At 49.3% G+C, this 23,762-nt stretch overlaps 1 protein-coding gene across 2 annotated transcripts in view; it reads left to right on the forward strand.

The window, feature by feature from the left end:
- POLA2 (DNA polymerase alpha 2, accessory subunit) overlaps window positions 1-23,762 on the forward strand; it is a 72,818-nt gene that overhangs the window by 41,685 nt on the left and 7,371 nt on the right. The window contains exons 11-18 of one of the 2 annotated variants that reach the window (XM_040409964.1): window positions 9,990-10,032; window positions 15,411-15,535; window positions 15,618-15,656; window positions 15,795-15,868; window positions 16,109-16,217; window positions 17,198-17,304; window positions 18,222-18,284; window positions 19,900-20,026. In XM_040409964.1, the coding sequence (XP_040265898.1) occupies window positions 9,990-10,032; window positions 15,411-15,535; window positions 15,618-15,656; window positions 15,795-15,868; window positions 16,109-16,217; window positions 17,198-17,304; window positions 18,222-18,284; window positions 19,900-20,026 (687 nt within the window). The remainder of the gene's footprint in view (window positions 1-9,989; window positions 10,033-15,410; window positions 15,536-15,617; window positions 15,657-15,794; window positions 15,869-16,108; window positions 16,218-17,197; window positions 17,305-18,221; window positions 18,285-19,899; window positions 20,027-23,762) is intronic. The other variant, XM_040409965.1, reaches the window with a different exon arrangement.

Consider the following 23,762-nt stretch of genomic DNA (forward strand, 5'->3'; position numbering starts at 1 on the left):
ATCTGCTTCATCCCCCTAGCTGCAGGAGAACTCCTCCATCTTCCACCCCCGTCCGCCCGTCCGTCAGCCCGATCTCTGGCCTCACTGCTGTCGCCGCACGGCCGCTCTGCGGCATATCAGGTCTATTTATTAGAGGCGGCGGCATAGCACACATTACCTTTTAGCCGCAGCGGTTCCAGTACCGCTGTGGTCAGGGCCGGACATGGGGATCATAGGCGTTCTGACCTCACTTCAGCATAGGCTGCCGTTCCCGGGCTGGAAGGGGGCGTGGCTTGCCGTTCCCGGGCTGTAAGGGGCGTGGCTTGCCGTTCCCGGGCTGTAAGGGGCGTGGCTTGTCGGACCCGGTCTAGAAGGGGGCGTGGCTTGTCGGGCCGGTCTAGAAGGGGGCGTGGCTTATTCTCCCGCCCTGATTCAGCTTCCTGATTCTTCCTCTGCACTGCGTGGGTAGGATACAGGACCTGGGACCTCCATACTGGTAGGCAATCGATACCCACATCCAGCAGGAGATTTGACCATGTCTGACCCCCACCAGGCACCCTGTAGGACCACTTACTATGCCTGCTCCTTATGTTCGGAGAAATTCCCTCGTGGTCAGTCACCATCACTGTGCTCTGCATGTCAGAAACCTGCACAGAGCCATCCCCCTAGGGCACAACAGCCCACAGAAGCCCTGGAGCGGCCTGTCCAGGGGGAACCAGACTGGGCAAGGTCCCTGTCACGGGCAGTGGAAGACCTCTCAAAAATCTCCCATTCCACCCTTTCATTGCTGGGTCGTTTGGTAGAGAAATCACCACCGGCGCAACCCGCACAGTCGCTTAGCGCACAAACCAGAGGTAGACTTCCTAGTAAGCGCCCCAGAGCAGGCACCCATTCCTCCTCTGACGCCTCAGCATCCCCCCCTGCTCCTGGCTCCCATTCACAGGCGTCCTCCCTGTTAGGCGACGCACTGTCAGAAGGAGAGCTTGGGGATTCGGATGCAGATATGGATCCGGAGCACTCTTCTCAGATTGCATCCATGGTGGATAGCCTGATATCGGCAATAAGGGACACCTTCCAGGTTCAGGAGGACCTTCCCTCCACTAGCCAACAAGGGGTGTCATTTCTGCGTACAAAGCAGAACCCCAAATCGTTCCCATTACCCGACGATTTTTCTATCGTTGTCACGAAGGCTTGGGACCAGCCAGGTTTGCGTTTCATCATTCCGAAACGCCTAGACCTACTCTACCCTTTTCCACGCGAGTCCGTGGACAAATGGTCCTCCCCACCGGTTGCTCGCTTGGCAAAATTCACTACCATCCCGGTGGCGGATGGCTCGTCCCTCCAGGATCCAGTGGACCGCCGCATAGAGTCACTCTCTAAGTCGATCTTTACGGCAAGCGGTTCGGCATTGCGGCCGATTTTCGCCTCTGCCTGGGTAGCCAAAGCAGTTTCGGAGTGGTCCCTCCATTTGAACCAGGACATAGCGTCCGACCTCCCTCCCGCTGAACTTCAATCGTCAGCGCTTCAAATTTCTCAGGCAGGGAAATATCTCTGTGAAGCGGCTCTGAATGCTGGGACTATGATCGCCCGTTCCTCAGCTCTCGCCACTTCCATCCGCCGGGAGTTGTGGCTCAAGGCCTGGAAAGCCGATTCCTCATCTAAGCGCTCCCTGTTGAGGCTTCCGTTCTCGGGGGTCTCGGCTATTTGGGTCCAAATTAGATGAGATTATTTCGGAGGCTACGGGTGGAAAAAGCACCCATCTGCCCCAACCCAGGGCAAAGCGGCCTTTTCAGTCCAGAACTTCATCTTCTCGCTTTCAGTCCTTTCGCCGCTTTTCGGGCACCCGTTCAGCACCCACCTCAGCGGCGGGGCCGCCCAATCAGGATCGGCGGAAAGGACCGTCCTTTAAGCCCCAGCAGGTCTGGCGTCCGCGGCCTCAGCAGCCTCGCACAGCCCCAGGTAAGCAGCCTTCAGCATGAAGGTTTGTCCCCACCCTCACAGGTGGGGGGGCGTCTTCTCCTGTTTCAGGAGATTTGGCACGCCCATATTCCGGACGCATGGGCGCTCGAGGTTGTCTCCTCGGGCTACAAAATAGAGTTCAGGTCTCTTCCCCTCAACCGCTTCTTCCTCTCCCAGCCCTCCAGGGATCCCATCCGGGCCGCGGCTCTTTTGCACGCCGTCCAGTCACTTCTCTCACGGGGGGCGATTTCCCCTGTTCCCTTGGAGGAGCGGTTTACGGGTTTTTATTCCAACCTGTTTGTGGTCCCCAAAAAGGAGGGCGATGTGAGGCCAGTGCTGGACCTAAAACTGTTGAACCGTTATCTGCGGGTTCAAAGGTTCAGGATGGAGTCCCTTCGTTCCGTGGTTGCTTCACTGGTGAAAGGGGAGCACATGGTGTCCTTAGACATCCAGGATGCATATCTCCACATCCCCATCGCCACAGCCCACCAACGGTTCCTTCGATTTCCCATCCAGGCAGCTCATTACCAGTTCGTCGCTCTGCCGTTCGGTCTGGCTACGGCTCCGCGAGTATTTACAAAAGTTCTTGCCCCTCTTCTGGGGATTCTGCGGTCCAGAGGCATTACTCTTCTCCCGTATCTGGACGACATCTTAATCAAGGCACCTACAGCGGCTCAATGCGAAGAGAGTCTTCAGATTACGATGAGCACCCTCACTCGCTTCGGGTGGATTATCAACCTGAGGAAGTCATGCCTGTCTCCCACCACTCAGATCAGATTCTTGGGCATGACACTGGACTCCGAGGCTGCCGTGGTGCGTCTACCACTGGACAAGAGATCGGACATTCAGAGGACGATGCGTCTGCTGATTCAGCGCCGCAGGGTGTCGATTCGCAGCTGCATGCGAGTACTGGGCCTGATGGTGGCCTCCTTCGAGGCGATTCCATTCTCCCAGTTCCACACCAGGGATTTTCAGAGGCTCATTTTGTCCTCCTGGGACAAGTCCCGGGATTCTCTGGACCTCAGGATCTCTCTGTCCCACCCAGTGCGTGCGGCTCTGGGCTGGTGGATGGTATCGGACCACATGTCCTCGGGGAAGTCTTTCCTTCCAGTGTCATGGACGGTGGTCACGACCGACGCCAGCCTCAGCGGCTGGGGAGGGGTCTTCGGTACCCGGATAGCCCAAGACGTTTGGTCTCCGTCGGAGTCCAAACTACCTATCAATATACTGGAGCTCCGGGCCATCTACCTCTCCCTCTGCCATTGGACCCCCTACTTGCAGGGCCGTCCGGTCAGGATACAGTCGGACAACGCTACAGCGGTTGCCTATATCAACCACCAAGGGGGGACTCGCAGCGGGACGGTGATGAACGAGGCCGCAAGGATTCTGCAGTGGGCGGAAGCCCATGTTCCGGTGATCTCGGCTATATTCATCCCGGGTGTGGACAATTGGACAGCGGACTTCCTCAGCCGAACGACGGTGGACTCGGGGGAGTGGTCTCTCCATCCGGAGGTGTTCGAGGACCTTTGTCTCCGGTGGGGACGCCCAGAAGTGGATCTGATGGCGTCCAGGCTAAATCACAAACTCCCGTGCTTTCTGTCTCGCGCAAGAGATCCGATGGCGTACGACGTGGACGCCCTCGTGGCTCCGTGGGACAACTTTACGTTTCTGTACGTGTTCCCTCCGTTACCGCTCCTACCTCGGATCCTACGCAGAATCAGGATGGAGGGCATTCAGACGCTTCTGATCGCCCCAGACTGGCCTCGTCGAGCTTGGTACTCAGAGCTCATTCTTCTTTTGGGAGACGTGCCGTGGCCCCTTCCACTCAGGCCCGACCTGCTCTCACAGGGCCCAGTCTTCCACCAGGGTTTAAATACGCTACGTTTAACGGCGTGGCTATTGAAACCTTCCTGTTGAAGCAAAGAGGTTTCTCCGATGAAGTTGTTCGCACGATGATTAGAGCTAGGAAGTCCTCCTCCGCCAAGATCTATTATTGGACGTGGAAATCTTTCCTCAAATTCTGTGAGGACAGGGATCTTCCTCCCAGGCAGTTTTCCCTCCCTACGGTGCTGGCTTTCCTTCAGGCGGGTTTAGAGCTGGGACTAGCTTTGAGTTCGCTGAAAGGTCAGGTTTCTGCTCTTTCCATTTTTTTCCAGCGTACACTGGCGGTGTTGGGTCCGGTCAAGACTTTCATACAGGGAGTGGCTCACACCGCAGTCCCTTATCGGCCACCGTTGCATTCCTGGGACCTGAATCTGGTGCTGGTAGCGCTCCAGTCCGAGCCATTTGAACCTCTGCGATCAGTCTCCCTTCGCATGCTTTCATGGAAGGTTGCGTTTCTGGTTGCAATTACCTCCATCCGGCGGGTGTCTGAACTGGCGGCTCTCTCGTCCAAAGAGCCCTTCTTGGTGTTTCATCAAGACAAGGTAGTACTCCGGACAGTGCCGTCCTTCCTGCCGAAGGTGGTGTCGGCGTTTCATGTTAATGAGGACATTGTTCTGCCCTCTTTTTGCCCTGAGCCTTCTCATCCTAGGGAGGTGGCTCTCCACCGTCTGGATGTGGTACGGGCCTTGCGGATCTACCTGGCAGTGGTGGCCCCTTTTAGACGTACGGACTCCCTGTTCGTAATCTCGGAAGGTCCTCGTAAAGGTTTGGCAGCCTCGAAGGTGACGATTGCTCGGTGGATTAGATCGGCCATTGCAGAGGCCTACCGCTCTAAGGGCAAGGTTCCTCCTCCCGGTATCACGGCTCACTCTACCAGGGCGGTCGGGGCTTCTTGGGCTCACCTTCACCACGCTTCGGCGTCTCAATTGTGTAAGGCAGCGACTTGGTCCTCTTTACACACCTTCACGAAATTTTACCGAGTGCATTCTTTCGCCTCGGCGGATGCTGCTCTTGGCCGCAGAGTTTTGCAGGCCGCAGTGTAGTGTCTTACCGGAGGGAGTTGGTTTTGTTCTGGGCCAGTGGTTGTTTCCCGCCCCGGGGACTGCTTTAGGACGTCCCACGGTCCTGTGTCCCCCAATGATATGAGCGAGAAAACGAGATTTTTGTGAACTCACCTGTAAAATCTCTTTCTCGCTTTATTCATTGGGGGACACAGCACCCACCCATTTTTTCTTTTATTATGAGGCCAGTGGGTCCGAGTTGCCGTTTGGGGCTGGTGTCCGGTTTAGTTTTTTTGTTGGGCAGTGGTCCTTACTGGTTGTGTTTTTTGTTTCGGTACTGTTTCTCCTACTGCTGAAGCACAAACTGATATGCTCTCTCCAGGCTGGAGGGGGTATAGCCTGCAGGGGAGGAGCTAACAGCTTTCAGCCTAGTGTCGCCTCCTAGTGGCAGCAGCAAGCTATACCCACGGTCCTGTGTCCCCCAATGAATAAAGCGAGAAAGAGATTTTACAGGTGAGTTCACAAAAATCTCGTTTTCTAAGCAAGATCCACAAGCTCAGGCGTTTTCACTGGGCCAGGGATCATTTAAAATGGAGTGTGGCAAAATGGAAGACTGTTCTGTGGTCAGACGAGTCACGATTCGAAGTTCTTTTTGGAAATCTGGGACGCCATGTCATCCGGACCAAAGAGGACAAGGACAACCCAAGTTGTTATCAACGCTCAGTTCAGAAGCCTGCATCTCTGATGGTATGGGGTTGCATGAGTGCGTGTGGCATGGGCAGCTTGCATGTCTGGAAAGTAGGGGTGCACCGAAATTTCGGCAGCCGAAAATATCGGCCGAAAATGCACCTAATCCACTTCGGCCGATATTGTTACATATCGGCCGAAAATATGGGGTGTGGGATTTGTCACCCACCATCTGCGGGCGGGCGCCGGGCGGGCGGTTTACTTTGTCACTGCATCTTTATTTTACCTTACAATCGTGAGGCTCCAGTAACTAACAACTCTGCAGGCAGAGCGGAGGCCGGCGTAACGTCACTTACTCACGTGACGCGCCTGCTCCGCCTCCTTCATTCATAAAGTGGGCGGAGCAGGTGCGTCACGTGAGTAAGTGACGTTACGCCGCCCTCCGCTCTGCCTGCAGAGTTGTTACCGGAGCGTCACGATTGTAAGGTAAAATAAAGATGCAGTGAGTGATGCTGTGAGCAGCAGGGCCGGGGCTGTTATGGGTAGGGGGATCGGTCTATGGCACTGCTATGGGGAGGGGGGATCTGTGCACTGCTATGGGGAGGGGGGATCTGTGCACTGTTATGGGGAAAGGGATCTGTGCACTGTTATGGGGAAAGGGATCTGTGCACTGTTATGGGGAAAGGGATCTGTGCACTGTTATGGGGAAAGGGATCTGTGCACTGTTATGGGGAAAGGGATCTGTGCACTGTTATGGGGAAAGGGATCTGTGCACTGTTATGGGGAAAGGGATCTGTGCACTGTTATGGGGAAAGGGATCTGTGCACTGTTATGGGGAAAGGGATCTGTGCACTGTTATGGGGAAAGGGATCTGTGCACTGTTATGGGGAAAGGGATCTGTGCACTGTTATGCCCATAACAGTGCACATATCCCCTTTCCATAACAGCGCCACCCACAGATCCCCCTCTCCATAACAGCGCCACCCACAGATCCCCCTCTCCATAACAGCGCCACCCACAGATCCCCCTCTCCATAACAGCGCCACCCACAGATCCCCCTCTCCATAACAGCGCCACCCACAGATTACCCTCTCCATAACAGCGCCACCCACAGATCCCCCTCTCCATAACAGCGCCACCCACAGATCCCCCTCTCCATAACAGCGCCACCCACAGATCCCCCTCTCCATAACAGCGCCACCCACAGATCCCCCTCTCCATAACAGCGCCACCCACAGATCCCCCTCTCCATAACAGCGCCACCCACAGATCCCCCTCTCCATAACAGCGCCACCCACAGATCCCCCTCTCCATAACAGCGCCACCCACAGATCCCCCTCTCCATAACAGCGCCACCCACAGATCCCCCTCTCCATAGCGCCACCCACAGATCCCCCTCTCCATAGCGCCACCCACAGATCCCCCTCTCCATAACAGCGCCACCCACAGATCCCCCTCTCCATAACAGCGCCACCCACAGATCCCCCTCTCCATAACAGCGCCACCCACAGATCACCCTCTCCATAACAGCGCCACCCACAGATCCCCCTCTCCATAACAGCGCCACCCACAGATCCCCCCTCTCCATAACAGCGCCACCCACAGATCCCCCCTCTCCATAACAGCGCCACCCACAGATCCCCCTCTCCATAACAGCGCCACCCACAGATCCCCCTCTCCATAACAGCGCCACCCACAGATCCCCCTCTCCATAACAGCGCCACCCACAGATCCCCCTCTCCATAACAGCGCCACCCACAGATCCCCCTCTCCATAACAGCGCCACCCACAGATCCCCCTCTCCATAACAGCGCCACCCACAGATCCCCCTCTCCATAACAGCGCCACCCACAGATCCCCCTCTCCATAGCGCCACCCACAGATCCCCCTCTCCATAACAGCGCCACCCACAGATCCCCCTCTCCATAACAGCGCCACCCACAGATCCCCCTCTCCATAACAGCGCCACCCACAGATGAATTTCATTCATGAAAAAGAATTATTAATAAAATCATTAAAAAAAAAGTATTTTAAAAGTATTTGGGCAAAAAGGCAGTTTCGGTTTTCGGTCAAGGGCATCCTGAATTTTCGGTTTCGGTTTCGGACCAGAATTTTCATTTCGGTGCACCCCTACTGGAAAGGCACCATCAATGCAGAAAAATATATTCAGGTTCTAGAACAACATATGCTCCCATCCAGACGTCATCTCTTTCAGGGAAGACCCTGCATTTTTCAACAAGATAATGCCAGACCACATTCTGCATCAATCACAACATCATGGCTGCGTAGGAGAAGGATCCGGGTACTGAAATGGCCAGTCTGCAGTCCAGATCTTTCACCTATAGAGAACATTTGGCGCATCATAAAGAGGAAGGTGCAACAAAGAAGGCCCAAGACGATTGAACAGTTAGAGGCCTGTATTAGACAAGAATGGGAGAGCATTCCTATTTCTAAACTTGAGAAACTGGTCTCCTCGGTCCCCAGACGTCTGTTGAGTGTTGTAAGAAGAAGGGGAGATGCCACACAGTGGTGAAAATGGCCTTGTCCCAACTTTTTGGGGATTTGTTGACACCATAAAATTCTGATTCAACATATTTTTCCCTTTAAAATGGTACATTTTCTCAGTTTAAACTTTTGTTCCGTGATTTATGTTCTATTCTGAATAAAATATTAGAAGTTGGCACCTCCACATCATTGCATTCAGTTTTTATTCACGATTTGTATAGTGTCCCAACTTTTTTGGAATCCGGTTTGTACTTTTTCCAAAAAAAAATGGTAAATTCTTTTTTTTTTTTTTTTTTATAAATTAAAAAAAAAAAATTTACTCTATTACCACTGTCATGAAGTGCAATATGTGACGAGAAAACAATCTCAGAATGGCCTGGATAAGTAAAAGCATTTTAAAGTTATTACCACATAAAGTGACACTGGTCAGATTTGCTAAAAATGGCTTAGGCAGAAAGGTGAAAAATGGCTTGGTCTAAAAGGGTTAAAGAACCTGTCTGAGCTCAGGATGTGATTGTGGGAGGGAATCTGAGCTCTGTATTATGTGGCTTTATATGATTTGGAGCAGCATTTATGAGTGAAAAGCAGAGTAAATCCTGACCATGATTGACGGCCTTACATGTGCACTCCATCATCATGTGTGGGCAGGCTAGTCAGGACTCGCTGTCTCTCCTAAGAGTCCTGTCAGTGTTTAGGTATCTTTTACATAACTGAAGACCATTATTCCCGCACGGGATCCGCTCGTGTGAAAGAGCCCTTACTCTGCTCTTGACCCAAAAATCCTGCTCCAAAGAGACCAAGTTTCTTCCCTCTGTCATATCCTGCTCTGATAGGCCGTCAGATGTGACAGGTTCGCTTTAAATGTATTACATAGAAGGTACCCTTCTATTACATGATATTTCTAACCAAGCCCCATCTAAAATTTAGAAAAGGAAAAATTATTTTCATAGCCCCTGATTGTATGCTTTATTGCTTCCATCTGCCATGAATGAAGAATGGTATGGATACTATGAGTGTCATATTCAAGGAGTTGTCCACTTTCTGGCATGTAAGAGGACTATGGCACTAATAGTAGCCTGTGTTATTCTATGCTGTTTGACATATTTCATAAGCCATGTCCACTTGTCAGGCAAATCATCTGTCTGCATAGGAGGGTCACATGACTTGGCCTCCTCCATTCACACACACTGCACTTGCACTAAACTCCTAACGTGGCAGGTGCAGTGTATTTGAACAGAGGAGGTGATCTGCCTGGTCACATGACCCTCCATCAGCAGCCATCTTATGGACAGGACCTCTATGTGGACAGCACAAATGACCTGGCCATCAAGGGACATACCTCATAAAATATAGAAAATGCCACAGAATATCAACAAAGGTTATGTTAGTAAGTGCTGTATAATCATCTTACATACACGTTGGTCAACAGTAGCCAGAAAGTGGACAACCCCTTTAATGATTGTACAGTTGGTCTGATTGGTTTTGGAAAGGCTTTAATTCATGGGCACTAAATTCTAAGTGAAGTGGATAATTGCACATTTATCCAAAGCTATTGACCTACCTAAATACAAAGTCACTTCTGTGGCTACTGACACGTTTCAGGTCAGATTTGTCACTTTATAGCAAAGTATATTTCAACTGTCCCTAGGGCACATTGGATGACATTGTGCTTAGAGTTCATGTCCACTCTTCTGACCTGCCAGGATCAGACAACCCCAGCCATAATAACTTGGGCACAATTTTAAGAGAGAAAAAATTCCTTGTCACTGCCCTGTTCCTCTTGATTGGTCACAGGACCAGGTGACTTATATTTTTATTTTTTTTTGTCCTAGGCTGGGCAACCCCTTTAGTCTCTGAGTTAAATATTACTCTTCCTTCCTGTTAACTACCTCAGTGCTGCATGTTGCTTTAACTGTGAGCTGGGTTAGCCAGAACAATTTCTTATCGCTGATCTTTTATTTCATTGTCCTTTAGGGAGTCCCACTTCCCTTCTATCAGCCAAACATTGATTTTGAAGGTAAGATATTTACTGTGAAAATTGGTTTGATAATGGTGAACGTACGCAGGTGAGAGCTCATAGATATGCTAAAAAAGACATGTTGGGCCAGATTTATCATAGTTCCCTGGCATAAGCCAGGCCATGATAACCAGACGCGCTGCTAGATGCTGTGCCTGATTTTATGATGAGGTGTACAAACAATAAAAATAGACTGTGTCCAGAAAGAGTTTAAAGGGGTTATCCGATATCTAAAATATCACCCCCAATGCCCAGGCCCCTTGTATAGATTATACTGACCTGCACCCCAGTCGCTCCCGACCCCCCCCTGCGTGGCCGCCACTGCATCTCCTGTCGCTTGGATCAAAACATCCGGCGACGGGGGGAGAAGCCAACAGCAGGCCGCGACTGGGACCAGCGGCAAGATGCAGTAGCGGCCATGCAGGGATCCGCAGCAAACGGGTGACGGGGAGCAGGCAAGTATAATCCATACAAGGGGTCCGGGCATTGGGAATATTTTAGATATCGGATAACACTTTTAAATATCCCCTTTGCTTTGGTGTCTGCCATACCTGCAGCAGTGATGTCACATTCATTGTTCACATGACCACTGCAGTCAATCACTGCCATTCACATGCTATTCATACAGAAGTGACAGCTGAGGCCAGGGGTTGGCTGCAGCAATCACATGAGTGGGAACTGGAGCAGCAGGAATTTTTTGTCCCCCATTTTATTGTTTTTGAACAAAAACGATAAAAATGTCTGAAAACTAAAACATGGGACTAAAAAAAGCATGATTGTGTTTTGAGATACTGTTTGTTCCTCACTAGACAGTTTTAAGAAGTCTAGAATAGGAGTATGGCTAAAAATGTCTTACCTCACACCAAAATTAGCCCAAAATAAATTACAAGGTGGCATAAGGAAACGTGTATAAAAGGTTTCAAAATTCTCCAAATTTATTGTAAAAATCGTGTCACTGTGATAAATTTAGCGCATCTTCTGTATTCCTGATCTATTTTAATCCTATCCAAATTAAAGACCTCATTAATAAACCTGCCCCACAGAGAAAAAGATTACATCACAATATGACTATTTGTAACTATATTAATCAGACGGTGAAACCTATTGTTCATGGGTGGTAAATGCAGAAACCTCAGATACAACAATGGTCCCAGCTAAAGTGTCCATGGTAGTATTGTTGGGGTCCATTCAGATGAACCTAAGTGCCCCCTGCAGTGAACCGCAAATTGCAGGCCGCAATGCACAGGCTCCAGCTGTATGCGCTTTTTTTGTGGATGCGGACCCATTGATTTGTCCGCAATCTTCAAGATATGGAAACAGATGGGACATCAATCTTTTGCGGAATGTAGGCACAGATCGGAAGCGCTTTTGTGGGCTTTCGGGTTCATTTGCCATATTTTGCTGATAACAGACCCTTTCAAGTCAGTGAGTCTGCAAATGGAGTGCACACGGCTGGTGCCCGTGCACTTACTGTGGGGCAAAAAAGTATTTAGTCAGTCACCAATTGGGCAAGTTTTCCCACTTTAAAAAGATGAGAGGCCTGTAATTTTCATCATAGATACACTACAACTATGAGAGACAGAATTGGGGGAAAGAATACAGGAAATCACATTGTAGGATTTCTAATGAATTAATTGGTAAATTCCTCTGTAAAAAAAAGTATTTGGTCACCTACAAACAAGCAAGATTTCTGGCTCACAGACTTGTAACTTCTTCTATAAGAGGCTCCTCTGTCCTCCACTCGTTACCTGGCACCTGTTTGAACTTATCAGTATAAAAGACACCTGTCCACAACCTCAAACAGTCACACTCCAAACTCCACTATGGCCAAGACCAAAGAGCTGTTGAAGGACACCAGAAACTAAATTGTAGACCTGCACCAGGCTGGGAAGACTGAATCTGCAATAGGCAAGCAGCTTGGTGTGAAGAAATCAACTGTGGGAGCAATTATTAGAAAATGAAAGACACAAGACCACTGATAATCTCCCTCGATCTGGGGCTCCACGCAAGATCTCACCCCGTGGGGTCAAAATGATCACAAGAATGGTGAGCAAAAATCCCAGAACCACACGGGGGACCTAGTGAATGACCTGCAAAGAGCTGGGACCAAAGTAACAAAGGCTACCATCAGTAACACTACGCCGCCAGGGACTCAAATCCTGCAGTGCCAGACGTCTCCCCCTGCTTAAGCCAGTACATGTCCGGCCCGTCTGAAGTTTGCTGGAGAGCATTTGGATGATCCAGAAAAGGATTGGGAGAATGTCATATGGTCAGATGAAACCAAAGTAGAACTTTTTGGTAAAAACTCAACTCGTCGTGTTTGGAGGAGAAAGAATGCTGAGTTGCATCCAAAGAACACCATACCTACTGTGAAGCATGGGGGTGGAAACATCATGCTTTGGGGCTGTTTTTCTGCAAAGGGACCAGGGCGACTGATCCGTGTAAATGAAGGAATGAATGGGGCCATGTATCGTGAGATTTTGAGTGAAAACCTCCTTCCATCAGCAAGGGCATTGAAGATGACATGTGGCTGGGTCTTTCAGCATGACAATGATCCCAACCACACCGCCCGGGCAACGAAGGAGTGCCTTTGTAAGAAGCATTTCAAAGTCCTGGAGGGGCCTAGCCAGTCTCCAGATCTCAACCCCATAGAAAACCTTTGGAGGGAGTTAAAAGTCCGTGCTGCCCAGCGACAGCCCCAAAACATCACTGCTCTAGAGAAGATCTGCATGGAGGAATGGGCCAAAATACCAGCAACAGTGTGTGTGAAAACCTTGTGAAGACTTACAGAAAACGTTTGACCTCTGCCATTGCCAGCAAAGATGAACTTTTTTTGTTATTGACCAAATGCTTATTTTACACCAAAATCTGCAAATAAATTCTTAAAAAATCAGACAATGTGATTTTTTTTTCTCTCTAATTCTGTCTCTCATAGTTGAGGTATACCTATGATGAAAATTACAGGCCTCTCATCTTTTTAAGTGGGAGAACTTGCACAATTGGTGGCTGACTAAATACTTTTTTGCCCCACTGTACATTTGTCTAAATGGACTTAGTTAACGCTTGCATTATTCAACAGTTAATTTGCATCACTTAATACAAAAAGGTTGCTCTGTGATTGGTTGCTATGGACAACACATCTATCGATACTTTTGTCTCAGTGTCGATACGTTACCGGAATCTTACATTTATTGATACTAGGCTGCGCTACTGTCCTCAGCAGCACAGGGGAGAAGGAGTCACTCTCTCCCTCCCCCCTGTGCTTCTGCTGCCTATAAGAGGAGGGAGGGGCGGGCGCACTGTGCCACCAACAGGTGCCAGCAGCAGAATCACATAGCCGCGCCTAAGGGGTTAACTTCCGCTGATCGCAGCTCCCAGCTATGTGATTCTGCTGCCAGCACCCACCTCCTGTATTAAGGCTTAATTGGTGGCAGTGGCCACAGGGTCCCCTCCCCCTCATTGGTGGCAGTGGCAGCTTCTGATCTGAGCCCCAGCAGTGTAATCCTGGGGCTCTGATTGGTTACCATGACAGCCAGGATCCTACTGAAGCTCTGGCTGCCATGGTAATCTCCCTGCTGCTGTGTGTACTATGCACAGGGCAGCAGGGAGTGTGAGATCCTAGTCACCCTAATAGAGCTCTATCAGGGTGAATAGGAAAAGGGATGAAAAGATTCCAGGTTCTAGCCCCTAAGGGTGCTGATGGCTATTAAATAAAAATTAGAAGAAAAAAAAAACATTATTAGGTATAAATCACTCCCTTTCGCAATTTTACTTATAAATATATAAACAGTAAATAAATAAACATATTACATAACGCCACGTCTGAAAAGTCCAAACTATTAAAATATTTAAAAAATCTATGCAGTGAACGCCGGAACAGAAAAAAAAAAATATTAAAACTGCGCGATTCACCATTTATTTAAATTTTTTATTTGAATGCATGTGGCTTTTTGGGTGTTTTTATTTTTTCCGAAGGGTATCGAGTATTGCAATACTTTTTTATGGTATCGAAATTGAATCAAAATTTTGGTATCGCAACAACCCTAGTGCAGACACCTAAATAATCATTTGCCGGCAGCAGATTGTGCCATCTAAACACGCTCTGCTGCCGGCAAATAATAATTATGTATGGGGACAAGTGATCGTAATAGTGACCGCTCCTTCCCATACTATCTCCATAACAATCTCCTTCACTGAAGAGCAGGCAATTGTCGGGAGGGAATGCTTCCTTCCTGACAATCATCTGCTGAATTGTCCCATGTAAGGGGACCTTGACAGGTACAGTGGCCTTCCTTATTCCATATAGCAGCCAATCGCAGTGCAGATTTCATTTTTACAGAGCAGTGCAAGAAACGAAAGCTGACCTTGGTGTTGGATTTCCATGAATAATTTAGACTGATCCTAGTAAGGGCTCATGAACGCGAACGTATTTTCTTTCCGCTTCCATTCTGGTTTTTTTTTTGGTTTTTTTTGCGGACCGTATGCGGAACCATTCACTTCAATGGGTCTGCAAAAACAACGCTAGGTAATCCGTGTGCATTCTGTTTCTGTATTTCCGTTCTGCAAAAAAGTAGTGAATGTCCTAATATTGTTTGCAAATCGCGGTCTGAGGCCCCATTCAAGTCAATGGGTCCGCAAAAAATATGGAATGCACATGGAACACATCCATATTTAATCTGTATTTTGCGGATCCATACTGTAGAAATGCTATGCCCAGCCCATATTGCTCATGTGTTTGGTGATTAATAAGTTACTGTTACCGTTTCCGATCCGCAAAAAACAGATCACATACGGAAACCATACGGATATGTTTTGTGGAATAACGGAACGGAAGTGGACTTGACTTAGAGAGAAAAAAAACTCTGATACGGAACAAAACGGACCGCAAAACAATAACGGTCGTGTGCATGAGCCCTAGGACTGTGCAGACCATTTCTTAATTCTGGACAGAATGTGGGGACTACTGTTGGTCACCATGTAGTAAATAGGACCATATGTATACACTTGACTGCTTTCTCCTCTCTTCCTGTTGACCACAAATATACACTTGGCTGAATCAGGTGTGTATGTGTCTGGAGAGATCGCTGACAGCAGAACCATGGTTTGGCCGACAGCTATTGAAAGTGTATGGCCTGATTTCCAGAACCAGTCTGTCACTTGTGTATCAGAACATAATCATTTACAAATAATGGGTTGCACTCTAGACGTGAGATTAGCACTTTTATTTTTTGGCTTTTGTTATTCGCTAACACATAACTGGTTTGTTTTGTTATTGGTTTTAGACCAATGTAACAGCCAACACCATCGTTATGGGAGACGTCCCAGATCTTGTGCCCCCTCCTCGACAATAACCTTTTATATAATCTTATTCTCTGCAGACTGCCCTCAACAGATGATAATTGCAGCCTGTGGACCGTTCACCACATCGGACACCATCACTTATGATGCCCTAAAGGATCTGGTGGATGTTATTAATAGAGACCGTCCAGATGTCTGCATTCTGGTTAGATCAAAGAACTAGCAATTACATTCGATATAAACCTGCGTGTATGTGACATCTCATGTGCTTTCTGTATGCCTTTCAGCTTGGCCCCTTTTTGGATTCGAAACATGAGCAGGTTGAGGTAAAATCTTTCGTATTCCATATAACTAATATTACTACTAGTGATACTAATAATACTCATCCCAGGGATGCCTTTGGGGCCCATTCTAAATGGCCTAAGAATCCTTTAGTAGTATTTTTATTTTTTTTTCGTTTTCAGAGCTTGCAGCTGACGGTGACGTTTGAAGAGGTGTTTAAATCTTGCCTGAAAATGATCATTGAAGGAACACGGCCGTAAGTGATGCTAGAGAGCGCATACTGTGGAAATAAGGATCTTATAAAAAAATTTAAAAAAAATAAAATGGCTAAGAAGCTTTTTCTCATTGTTACATTTCCAGTTCTTTTTACCACAGACAATACAGACTATTCACAAATGCACTCGCTATAAGTAGCATCAGCACATGTGCATGCATGTTCTGTGGCCATTTTAAGTTACCTGTTTTTTTTTTTTTTACGCTTTATATTTTTCTCCAGATCTGGTTCCCATTTGGTGTTTGTGCCATCTGTCCGAGATGTTCACCACGATCCTGTCTACCCTCAGCCTCCTTTCAGCTGCTATGAGACCGCTAAGGAAGATAAACCGGTGAATACTATCCCATTGTATGAAAAAATAGATATATTCTATCTAAATGTGCTTGTGCGCATCAGATTAACGACAGCCTAGCACGCTGATTTTTGGAAGAAACAGTCTACCATCTTGTTGTATGGGGGTTTTCCAACCATTCGCGGACATCATGTCAGGAGAAAAGAAGCACTGGGCATGTTGTGGGGTAGGGGCGCAAGGAATAGCCGTCAGAGCAGAAGCTACTCCCCTCTGCACCACTTTGCAGTCCATACATCCTAGGGCATATGTCAGGGGTTTACCTGATGAGACAACTCCATTCATTTTTAATTCCCACAATTAAGTAAGCCAAATGGACTGTACACAGACAGCAGGGTTTGCAGCTACAGAAATGGCATATGACTAGGATAGGTCATCAATATCAGATTGGCGGGGGTGCGGGGTGTCTTACCCCGTCGATCAGCTCTGAGGAGATGGCACGCGTAGTGAACACGTACGGTCTCCTTTCTTTCTGCTTGCTGCTGTGGTCTATGGCAAAGCAGCAGCGAGCAGGAAGGGAGGTGGCACGTGCGCACTGCGCGTGTCATCTCTTCATACAGCGACACCCCTGCCGATCTGATATTGATGACCTATCCTGAGGATAGGCCATCAATATTAAAAGCCCGGTCAGCCCCTTTACAGCCATAGACACACAACTACATTAGATGCATATTTCAGAAGGTATTCTCTTACTCAATGCTGCTGTGGTCTGTGCATCTGATTCGTATGGAAATGTGTGTTGTTGTTTTTTTGTTTGTTTTTTTAACAAGAAAAGGGAAACTACAAAGGTATACAGGTTCATGTAATGTAGACTGCAAAGCATGTTGTATGTGTGTCATCTATAACATAAAATACATCAGATGGTAAGGAGCGGAGCGGTTGGGCTTCCTCTGGCTGCGGTTGGTTGTGTTAAGCTTGAGCTATTACTTTAATCAGTTATTTTCTTCTTTTTGTTCCCCCAGAGAGTGCACTTTGTGGCAGATCCTTGCACCTTGTCTGTCAGTGGTGTAGCAGTGGGATTTACATCCACAGACTTGCTCTTTCACATGGGTGCAGAGGAGATCAGCAGGTACTGGTTCAACCATCACATTGCTCTTGTTAAGCTAGGCATTGGTGGCTGTCAACCAAAAAGATAATTCCGCCTGACAGCTATGATTCCCAGTACTTTTGTCGTAAAATGGGGGATGTTCGAAAACATTAGATCATTGGAGCCCACGAAATAAAATGAAATTTGCTATCAGAAATCTATTGCCTATAAAGCCTCATGCAGACAGCAGGGCTATTCTGCCTTGTTTACTCCGCCACTGAGTCTCTGTGATATGGTATGCGATAGAACATCGACAACTTTTTAAATGTCTGATTCACGTGGAATATGGTGGTATGAGGGCCCCATGTGACTTGTAGGTTGTACAGAGCTTTATGGGTGTGTACATAATCTCTGATTTTGTCCAATAACCATCATCTGCGTTTATAATAAGAATAGGACCTGTTCATCATTGTATACATCTGTTGGTTACAGAGGCGCATTTCTCAGTATATGTACACTTAAGGATGATCACAGGGGTTCTTCGGACTTTTAATAACTGTTCTTTCTTCTAACCTGTGGAAGAAAGCTCATTTAGATGCCTTAGTCCCTGCTGGATTCACACAAGTTGCAAGCTCTTCTTCCCATGTCCCGACCGGATGTGTGAGCTGCTTTTCCTCTTCAGCTGAATTTACTACTATGTAGATGAACAGGAAAAGAAGTGCACACATTTGGTCGGGACCCGTGCAGAAGGGCCTGCAGCCGATGTCAGTGCAGTGGGGATGGAGGCATTAGCGGAGCGAGGAACAGGTAAATATTAACAATCTTTCTTCCACAGTTTAGAAGACCAGGTTTTATTAAATGAATGGAGAGCCCCCTTTGATTATAAATGATATAGTAGATAATAATTGTGGATAAGTGCTCTGTTTGAATAATTGTACATTTTTATATCTTAATTGCAGTGGTATTGCAGGAGCTCCAGACAGATTTAGCCGAATCCTCAAACATATCCTGATTCAGCGGAGGTGAGTGAATTCCTCTTCATGTGGATAGTTGGATAAAGCAATTTGTTTATTGTAAGTGCACAATTAATAAAGTAAACTTGCGGTTTAGTAGAGTTAATCTTAAAGCATTGGGCCACTTTTATGTTGCCTAACTATACGGTATGTACTGCTTCCATTGTGCAAATTATCTTTCTTCCTAATTCCTGGTTTGTAGCATCCTTAGATGTAAACAGTGGCTGTGCTTTTCGCAGTCCATTCATATGACATATACCTAGGATGCCTAGCTTAACCCACCCATTTATTGGGCTGTGCAGCTCCCATCCTTCATGTTAATGTGCAGACTAGTGGGAAACGTCCTGCACATACTCCGTTATACAACTCTACTTCTTCCTGTGTCCTCTTGCCTCATCACTTGGACTGCACAGACGCTGGTGGAAGTGTCCTGCGAATGCCCATTGTACTCCGGTCGGCTTCTTTATATGCAGCTTCTGGGGCATTTGTGAAACTTCTGCCTCAAAAGCTGCATATAAAGAAGCTGAGCAGGAATTCATTGGGCATGTGCAAGACTCTTCCACCAGCGTATGTGCAGTCCAAGTCATGAGGCAAGAGGACACAGGAGAAAGCAGAGTTGTATGACAGAGTATGCTCAGGTCGCTTCTCGAGAGTCTGCGCAGTAACAGCGGGCCACACCTCTGAATTGATGGTTGGCTGGAGCTAGGTATCCTATATATTACATCATGAAAGGTCTGGGAAAAGCACAGCCATTATTTACATCTGAGGAGGATGGGAGCAAGAAACAAGCTACAAACCCGTAATCGGGAAGAAAGGTCATTTATGCAGTGAAAACGGTACATAACAAATAGTAAGTAGGGATGAGCAAACTTCAGTTTTTGAGGTTTGGGTTTACGCTGAATTGCATTATGGATTCAGTTACCACGGAACATAACGCAATTCAATGACCGAGTGCCTTTAGAGGATCCATCCGGTTTCCGTTATGCAGGAGAGTTCGCTCATCCGTAATAGCAAGGTGACATAAAAAAAACTATAAAAGTAGCCAACCCCTTTAACTACGGGATGTATTTAAACAAAACAGTTTGTACAACTCTAACTTTTGCTGCCTCCATTTTGTGTCCGTATCATAACGTTCTTTCCAACTATGTTTTTTTTTTAACATCAATCTGCAAAACACCTCTGGGTATTGTGACCTTTGGGCTCCTTTCACACGAGTGAGAATTTATATTTTGCAATTTTCACGCAATGCTGGCCCCATAGAAGTGAATGTGGCTGTGTGAAAATCGCATCCACAATCAAGTGCGGATGCGATGCGTTTTTCATGGATGGTTGCTAAGAGATGTTTGTATACATTCAATTTTTTATCACGCACGTGCAAAATGCATCAAAACGCATTGCACCCACGCGATAAAAACTGAACGCAATCGCAGGCAAAACTGAATGGCTTTGCCTGCGAAATCGCGCATTATTCACTGAACGCATTCGCAACGCATCCGGACCTAATCCAGACACGCTCATCTGCAAGGGGCCTTAGAGATAATGAAAAAAGAGATTACGATATGAAGACCACTACAACAGTTTTGTATTTTTGCCGTCTTTACTACTAACAAAGTTTGTTTTTCAGCTACTATCCTTTATATCCTCCACATGAAGAGATTAACATTGACTATGAAGCACATTATAACTACGCAATCATGCCAGTCACTCCAGATGTCTTTATTATCCCATCAGAACTCCGCTTTTTCATCAAGGTCAGTTTTATGGTGCTGTTCCTGATTTAAAGGGACACTGCATCTTTTAAGTTACCCCCTTTGAGCAGTCACGTTGGGACAATTTTGCACATGCAGTACACATCTAAATATTCAAGCTAACTGATGAGAATCCTAGTATCTATGATGTGAAGAACATTTTTTCTGACCAGCAGGAATTGGATTTATGGTGCATTTCTCGCCCATATTCCTTGGGGGACACAGGAAACCATGGGTATAGCTCTGCTCCCTAGGAGGCGTGACACTAAGTGAAAGCTGTAAGCCCCTCCTCCATCAGCTATACCCTTCAGCCTGGAGAAGAGACTGCCAGTTTTTGCTTAGTGTCCTGCTTAGGCAGGGTTGTTTTTCCTATAATTTTTTTTATTTTTTTTGCGTTATTTGTTGTTTTTAATTCGGTTTTTTTCTACTTACAGGGACAACAGAGGCGCACTAGACCCCTCTGTTTCTCCCGGGGTTGAGTTGTGCCAGTACCGGTAATCCGCACTGCCGCCTCCCCCACAGAAGACAAGGTGGACCAGGGCAGCCTCGCTCCCCTGCGTCCCGCCAGCTCAAGGGTCGCCCGCACGCCAAGTCCCTCCCCCGGCTTCCTGCCACTGCGGTGCCAGTAGCTGAAGGGGCGACCCTGCTGGATGGATTGCTCCAGCCTCCCCTTCCCTCCCTCTTACCGCTGCTACATCTACGCTTGAAAGCGTTTTTTCCATCATCAAACCCCCCCCCCCCCCCCCCCCCCCTCCTCCCCCACATGGGCATATCGGGGCCGGCAACTTTACCGGGCATCATTTGGGGGGGACTTCGTCTTCTTTAGCGGCATCAGGAGGGACGGCCGTAGGCAGGAGGCCGTCTGCCACATACAGGCGCGGCGGGGGCCGCTTACTCGACGCGAACGGCGCCATTTCATCTTGGCCGGCACTTCATCTACCTCAGGGGTTAAATCATTTTGCCGCGCGCGCGGCTCTGCTTCTCCTTCAGCGCGGCAAGGGGGGGGGGGGCGGAGCTTCCTACATGCGCTCCGCTACTTCCTGTTTCGTCGGGCTCCACATCTCTAGTGCTGCGTGGAATCCTCTCTGCCGTCTGATCCTGAAGCTATTCATCTCCGTGCCTGCTGCCTCTCCTCCACAGCCTCCTTCAGTCTGCTGCCACTTGCTGCTGCCGCTTGCATCATCCGGGTCTGGTAGGACTGTTAACCCCCTCCGTGCCACCAGTACTGTTGCTTGGGTGTAATCCCCGTTCCGTTTTTTCTCTGGGGTCTCCCACTTTAAGCGCAACTTTTTTCCACCATGTCAGACCCTTCTGCAGCTGCCAAGCCTTGGTACCATGCCTGTACCGCTTGTAGGGAACCCTTTCCCCGGGGGCAGTCTGATCCGCACTGTCCTGCATGCCGAGCTCCACCGCAGCCTCAGTCGCCGGCTGTGTCGCTCCCTGCTTCTTCTGACCCGCCTGACTGGGCTAGATCCCTGTCCCAGGCCGTGGAAAGCCTCACTCATGTCGTGGACCGCCTAATAGACAGGCCGCCTACCCCGCAGGACGCCACTCTTACTGTCGCGCCCTCCGGGTCCACCGCTTCTGCCGCTGCAGCGGGTTCTCCCTCTCTTAGTGACCCCTCCCGAGCTAGGCACTCTCAGAAGCGTTTTAGAGTAGAGCGAGCCTCCTCCTCGGATGCCTCCCTCTCCCCGCCACGCGTGCGCACTCAGACGGGCCTCTCCTCTCCAAAGGATTCGCCCTCTGAAGGTGAATTGGCGGTTTCAGATTTGGAAATGGACTCGGCCCTGCCGTCCAAGCTAGCCTCAGCGATGGGTCAACTCATTTCTGATATTCGTGACACCTTTAAGGTGCAAGATGACCCCCCTAGCTCTGACGCAGCTAGCGTCTCCTTTATCAGACCCAGGCTGGCCTCAAAAGTCTTTCCAATCCACTCTGATTTCTCCTCCGTGGTGTCTAAGGCTTGGGCTCGCCCGGACGCCCGTTTTGTCAACCCCAAGAAGCTGGACATTTGCTATCCTTTTCCAACCGATGTCGTGGCCACCTGGTCGTCCCCACCCAAGGTGGACCCCCCTGTGGCCCGTCTGTCAAAGAACACGGCCATCCCTGTTCCCGACGGGTCCTCTCTTCAGTCAGCGGAGGACCGTCGCATGGAGACCCTTTCCAAGGGCATTTTTGCTGCCTCCGGTTCTGCCCTCAGACCGGTTTTTGCCTCTGCTTGGGCAGGTAAAGCAATCTCTGCTTGGGGTGCGCAGCTGGAACAGGAGTTGGACTCGGACGTCCCCATCCAGAACCTACGTTCCTTGGCCCAGCTTATTATTCGGGCCGGGAATTTTGTTTGTGAGGCCTCCCTTGATGCGGGAGCCCTTATAGCACGCTCCTCTGCCCTGGCAGTTTCCGTCAGGAGGGAACTCTGGCTGAAGGTTTGGAAAGCGGACGCTGCCTCCAAACGTTCCTTGGCGGGGCTACCGTTTGCGGGTTCCCGCCTTTTCGGGGTCCGCCTAGACTAGCTTATTTCGGAGGCCACGGGTGGTAAAAGCACCCATCTTCCTCAACCCCAAGCCAGGGGCGCCCCCCGCGGATGCCCTGGTGCGTCTCGTTTTCGGTCCTCCCGCAGGACCTCTGGGGCTCCCCCCACAGCTGCCGCTTCGGCCCCTCCCCAGGATAAGCGTAGGAAGCCGTTTTTTCGGGCGCAGCCCTCCTGGCGCAGGCCGCAGCCTTCCCGCACACCCGCAGCAAAGCAGTCCTCTGCCTGAAGGCGCGCCCCCACCCACCCGGGTGGGGGGCCGGCTCCTCCTTTTCAGGGACGTCTGGATGGCTCACGTCTCCGACGCCTGGGCGCTCGAAATTGTGTCCTCCGGATACAAAATCGAATTCGCGTCCTTCCCTCCAGATCGGTTCTTTCGCTCCCGCCCGCCGCGGGACCCGAAAAGCGCGGCTGCGTTCTCCGCGGCTGTTCAAACCTTACTGGACAGGGGGGTGATTACCCCCGTTCCTCTAGAGGAAAGGTTCCAAGGGTTCTATTCGAACCTCTTCGTAGTTCCCAAGAAGGGAGGTTCGGTGCGGCCCATTTTGGACCTCAAAAAGCTCAACCGTTTTCTCCTCCTTCGACGGTTTCGGATGGAGTCCCTCCGTTCCGCGGTGGCTTCCCTGGAGCGGGGAGATTTCATGTCTTCCATCGATATACAGGATGCCTACCTCCATGTTCCGGTAGCCCGGTGTCACCATCGCTTCCTCCGATTCGCCGTGGGGGACCTCCACTTCCAATTTGTCGCCCTTCCCTTTGGGCTGGCAACAGCCCCCCGGGTGTTCACCAAGGTCCTGGCCCCGGTTTTGGCCTTACTCCGTTCCAGGGGTGTTTTTCTGCTACCGTACTTGGACGATATCCTCATCAAGGCTCCGTCCCTTTCTCAAGCGGTTGCCAGTGTGGATCTCACTCTAGAGACTCTGGCGAGGTTCGGTTGGGTCATCAACTTCCCCAAGTCCTCCCTTCCCCCCTCCAGACAACTGGTCTTCCTAGGAATGCTTTTAGACACGGGAGCGGCGGAGGTACGTCTTCCCTCGGAAAAACGACTGACCCTCCGTCGGGCGATTCGGGGTCTCCTTCTCCACCGTCGACCGTCCTTCCGCTTCTGCATGCGGGTCTTGGGGCAGATGGTTGCCTGCTTCGAGGCGATCCCATTTGCGCAGTTTCACTCCCGCCCTCTCCAACGGGCGATCCTCTCCTCCTGGGACAAAT

Source organism: Bufo bufo, chromosome 10 (genome assembly GCF_905171765.1).
Source record: "Bufo bufo chromosome 10, aBufBuf1.1, whole genome shotgun sequence".
NCBI lineage: Eukaryota > Metazoa > Chordata > Amphibia > Anura > Bufonidae > Bufo > Bufo bufo.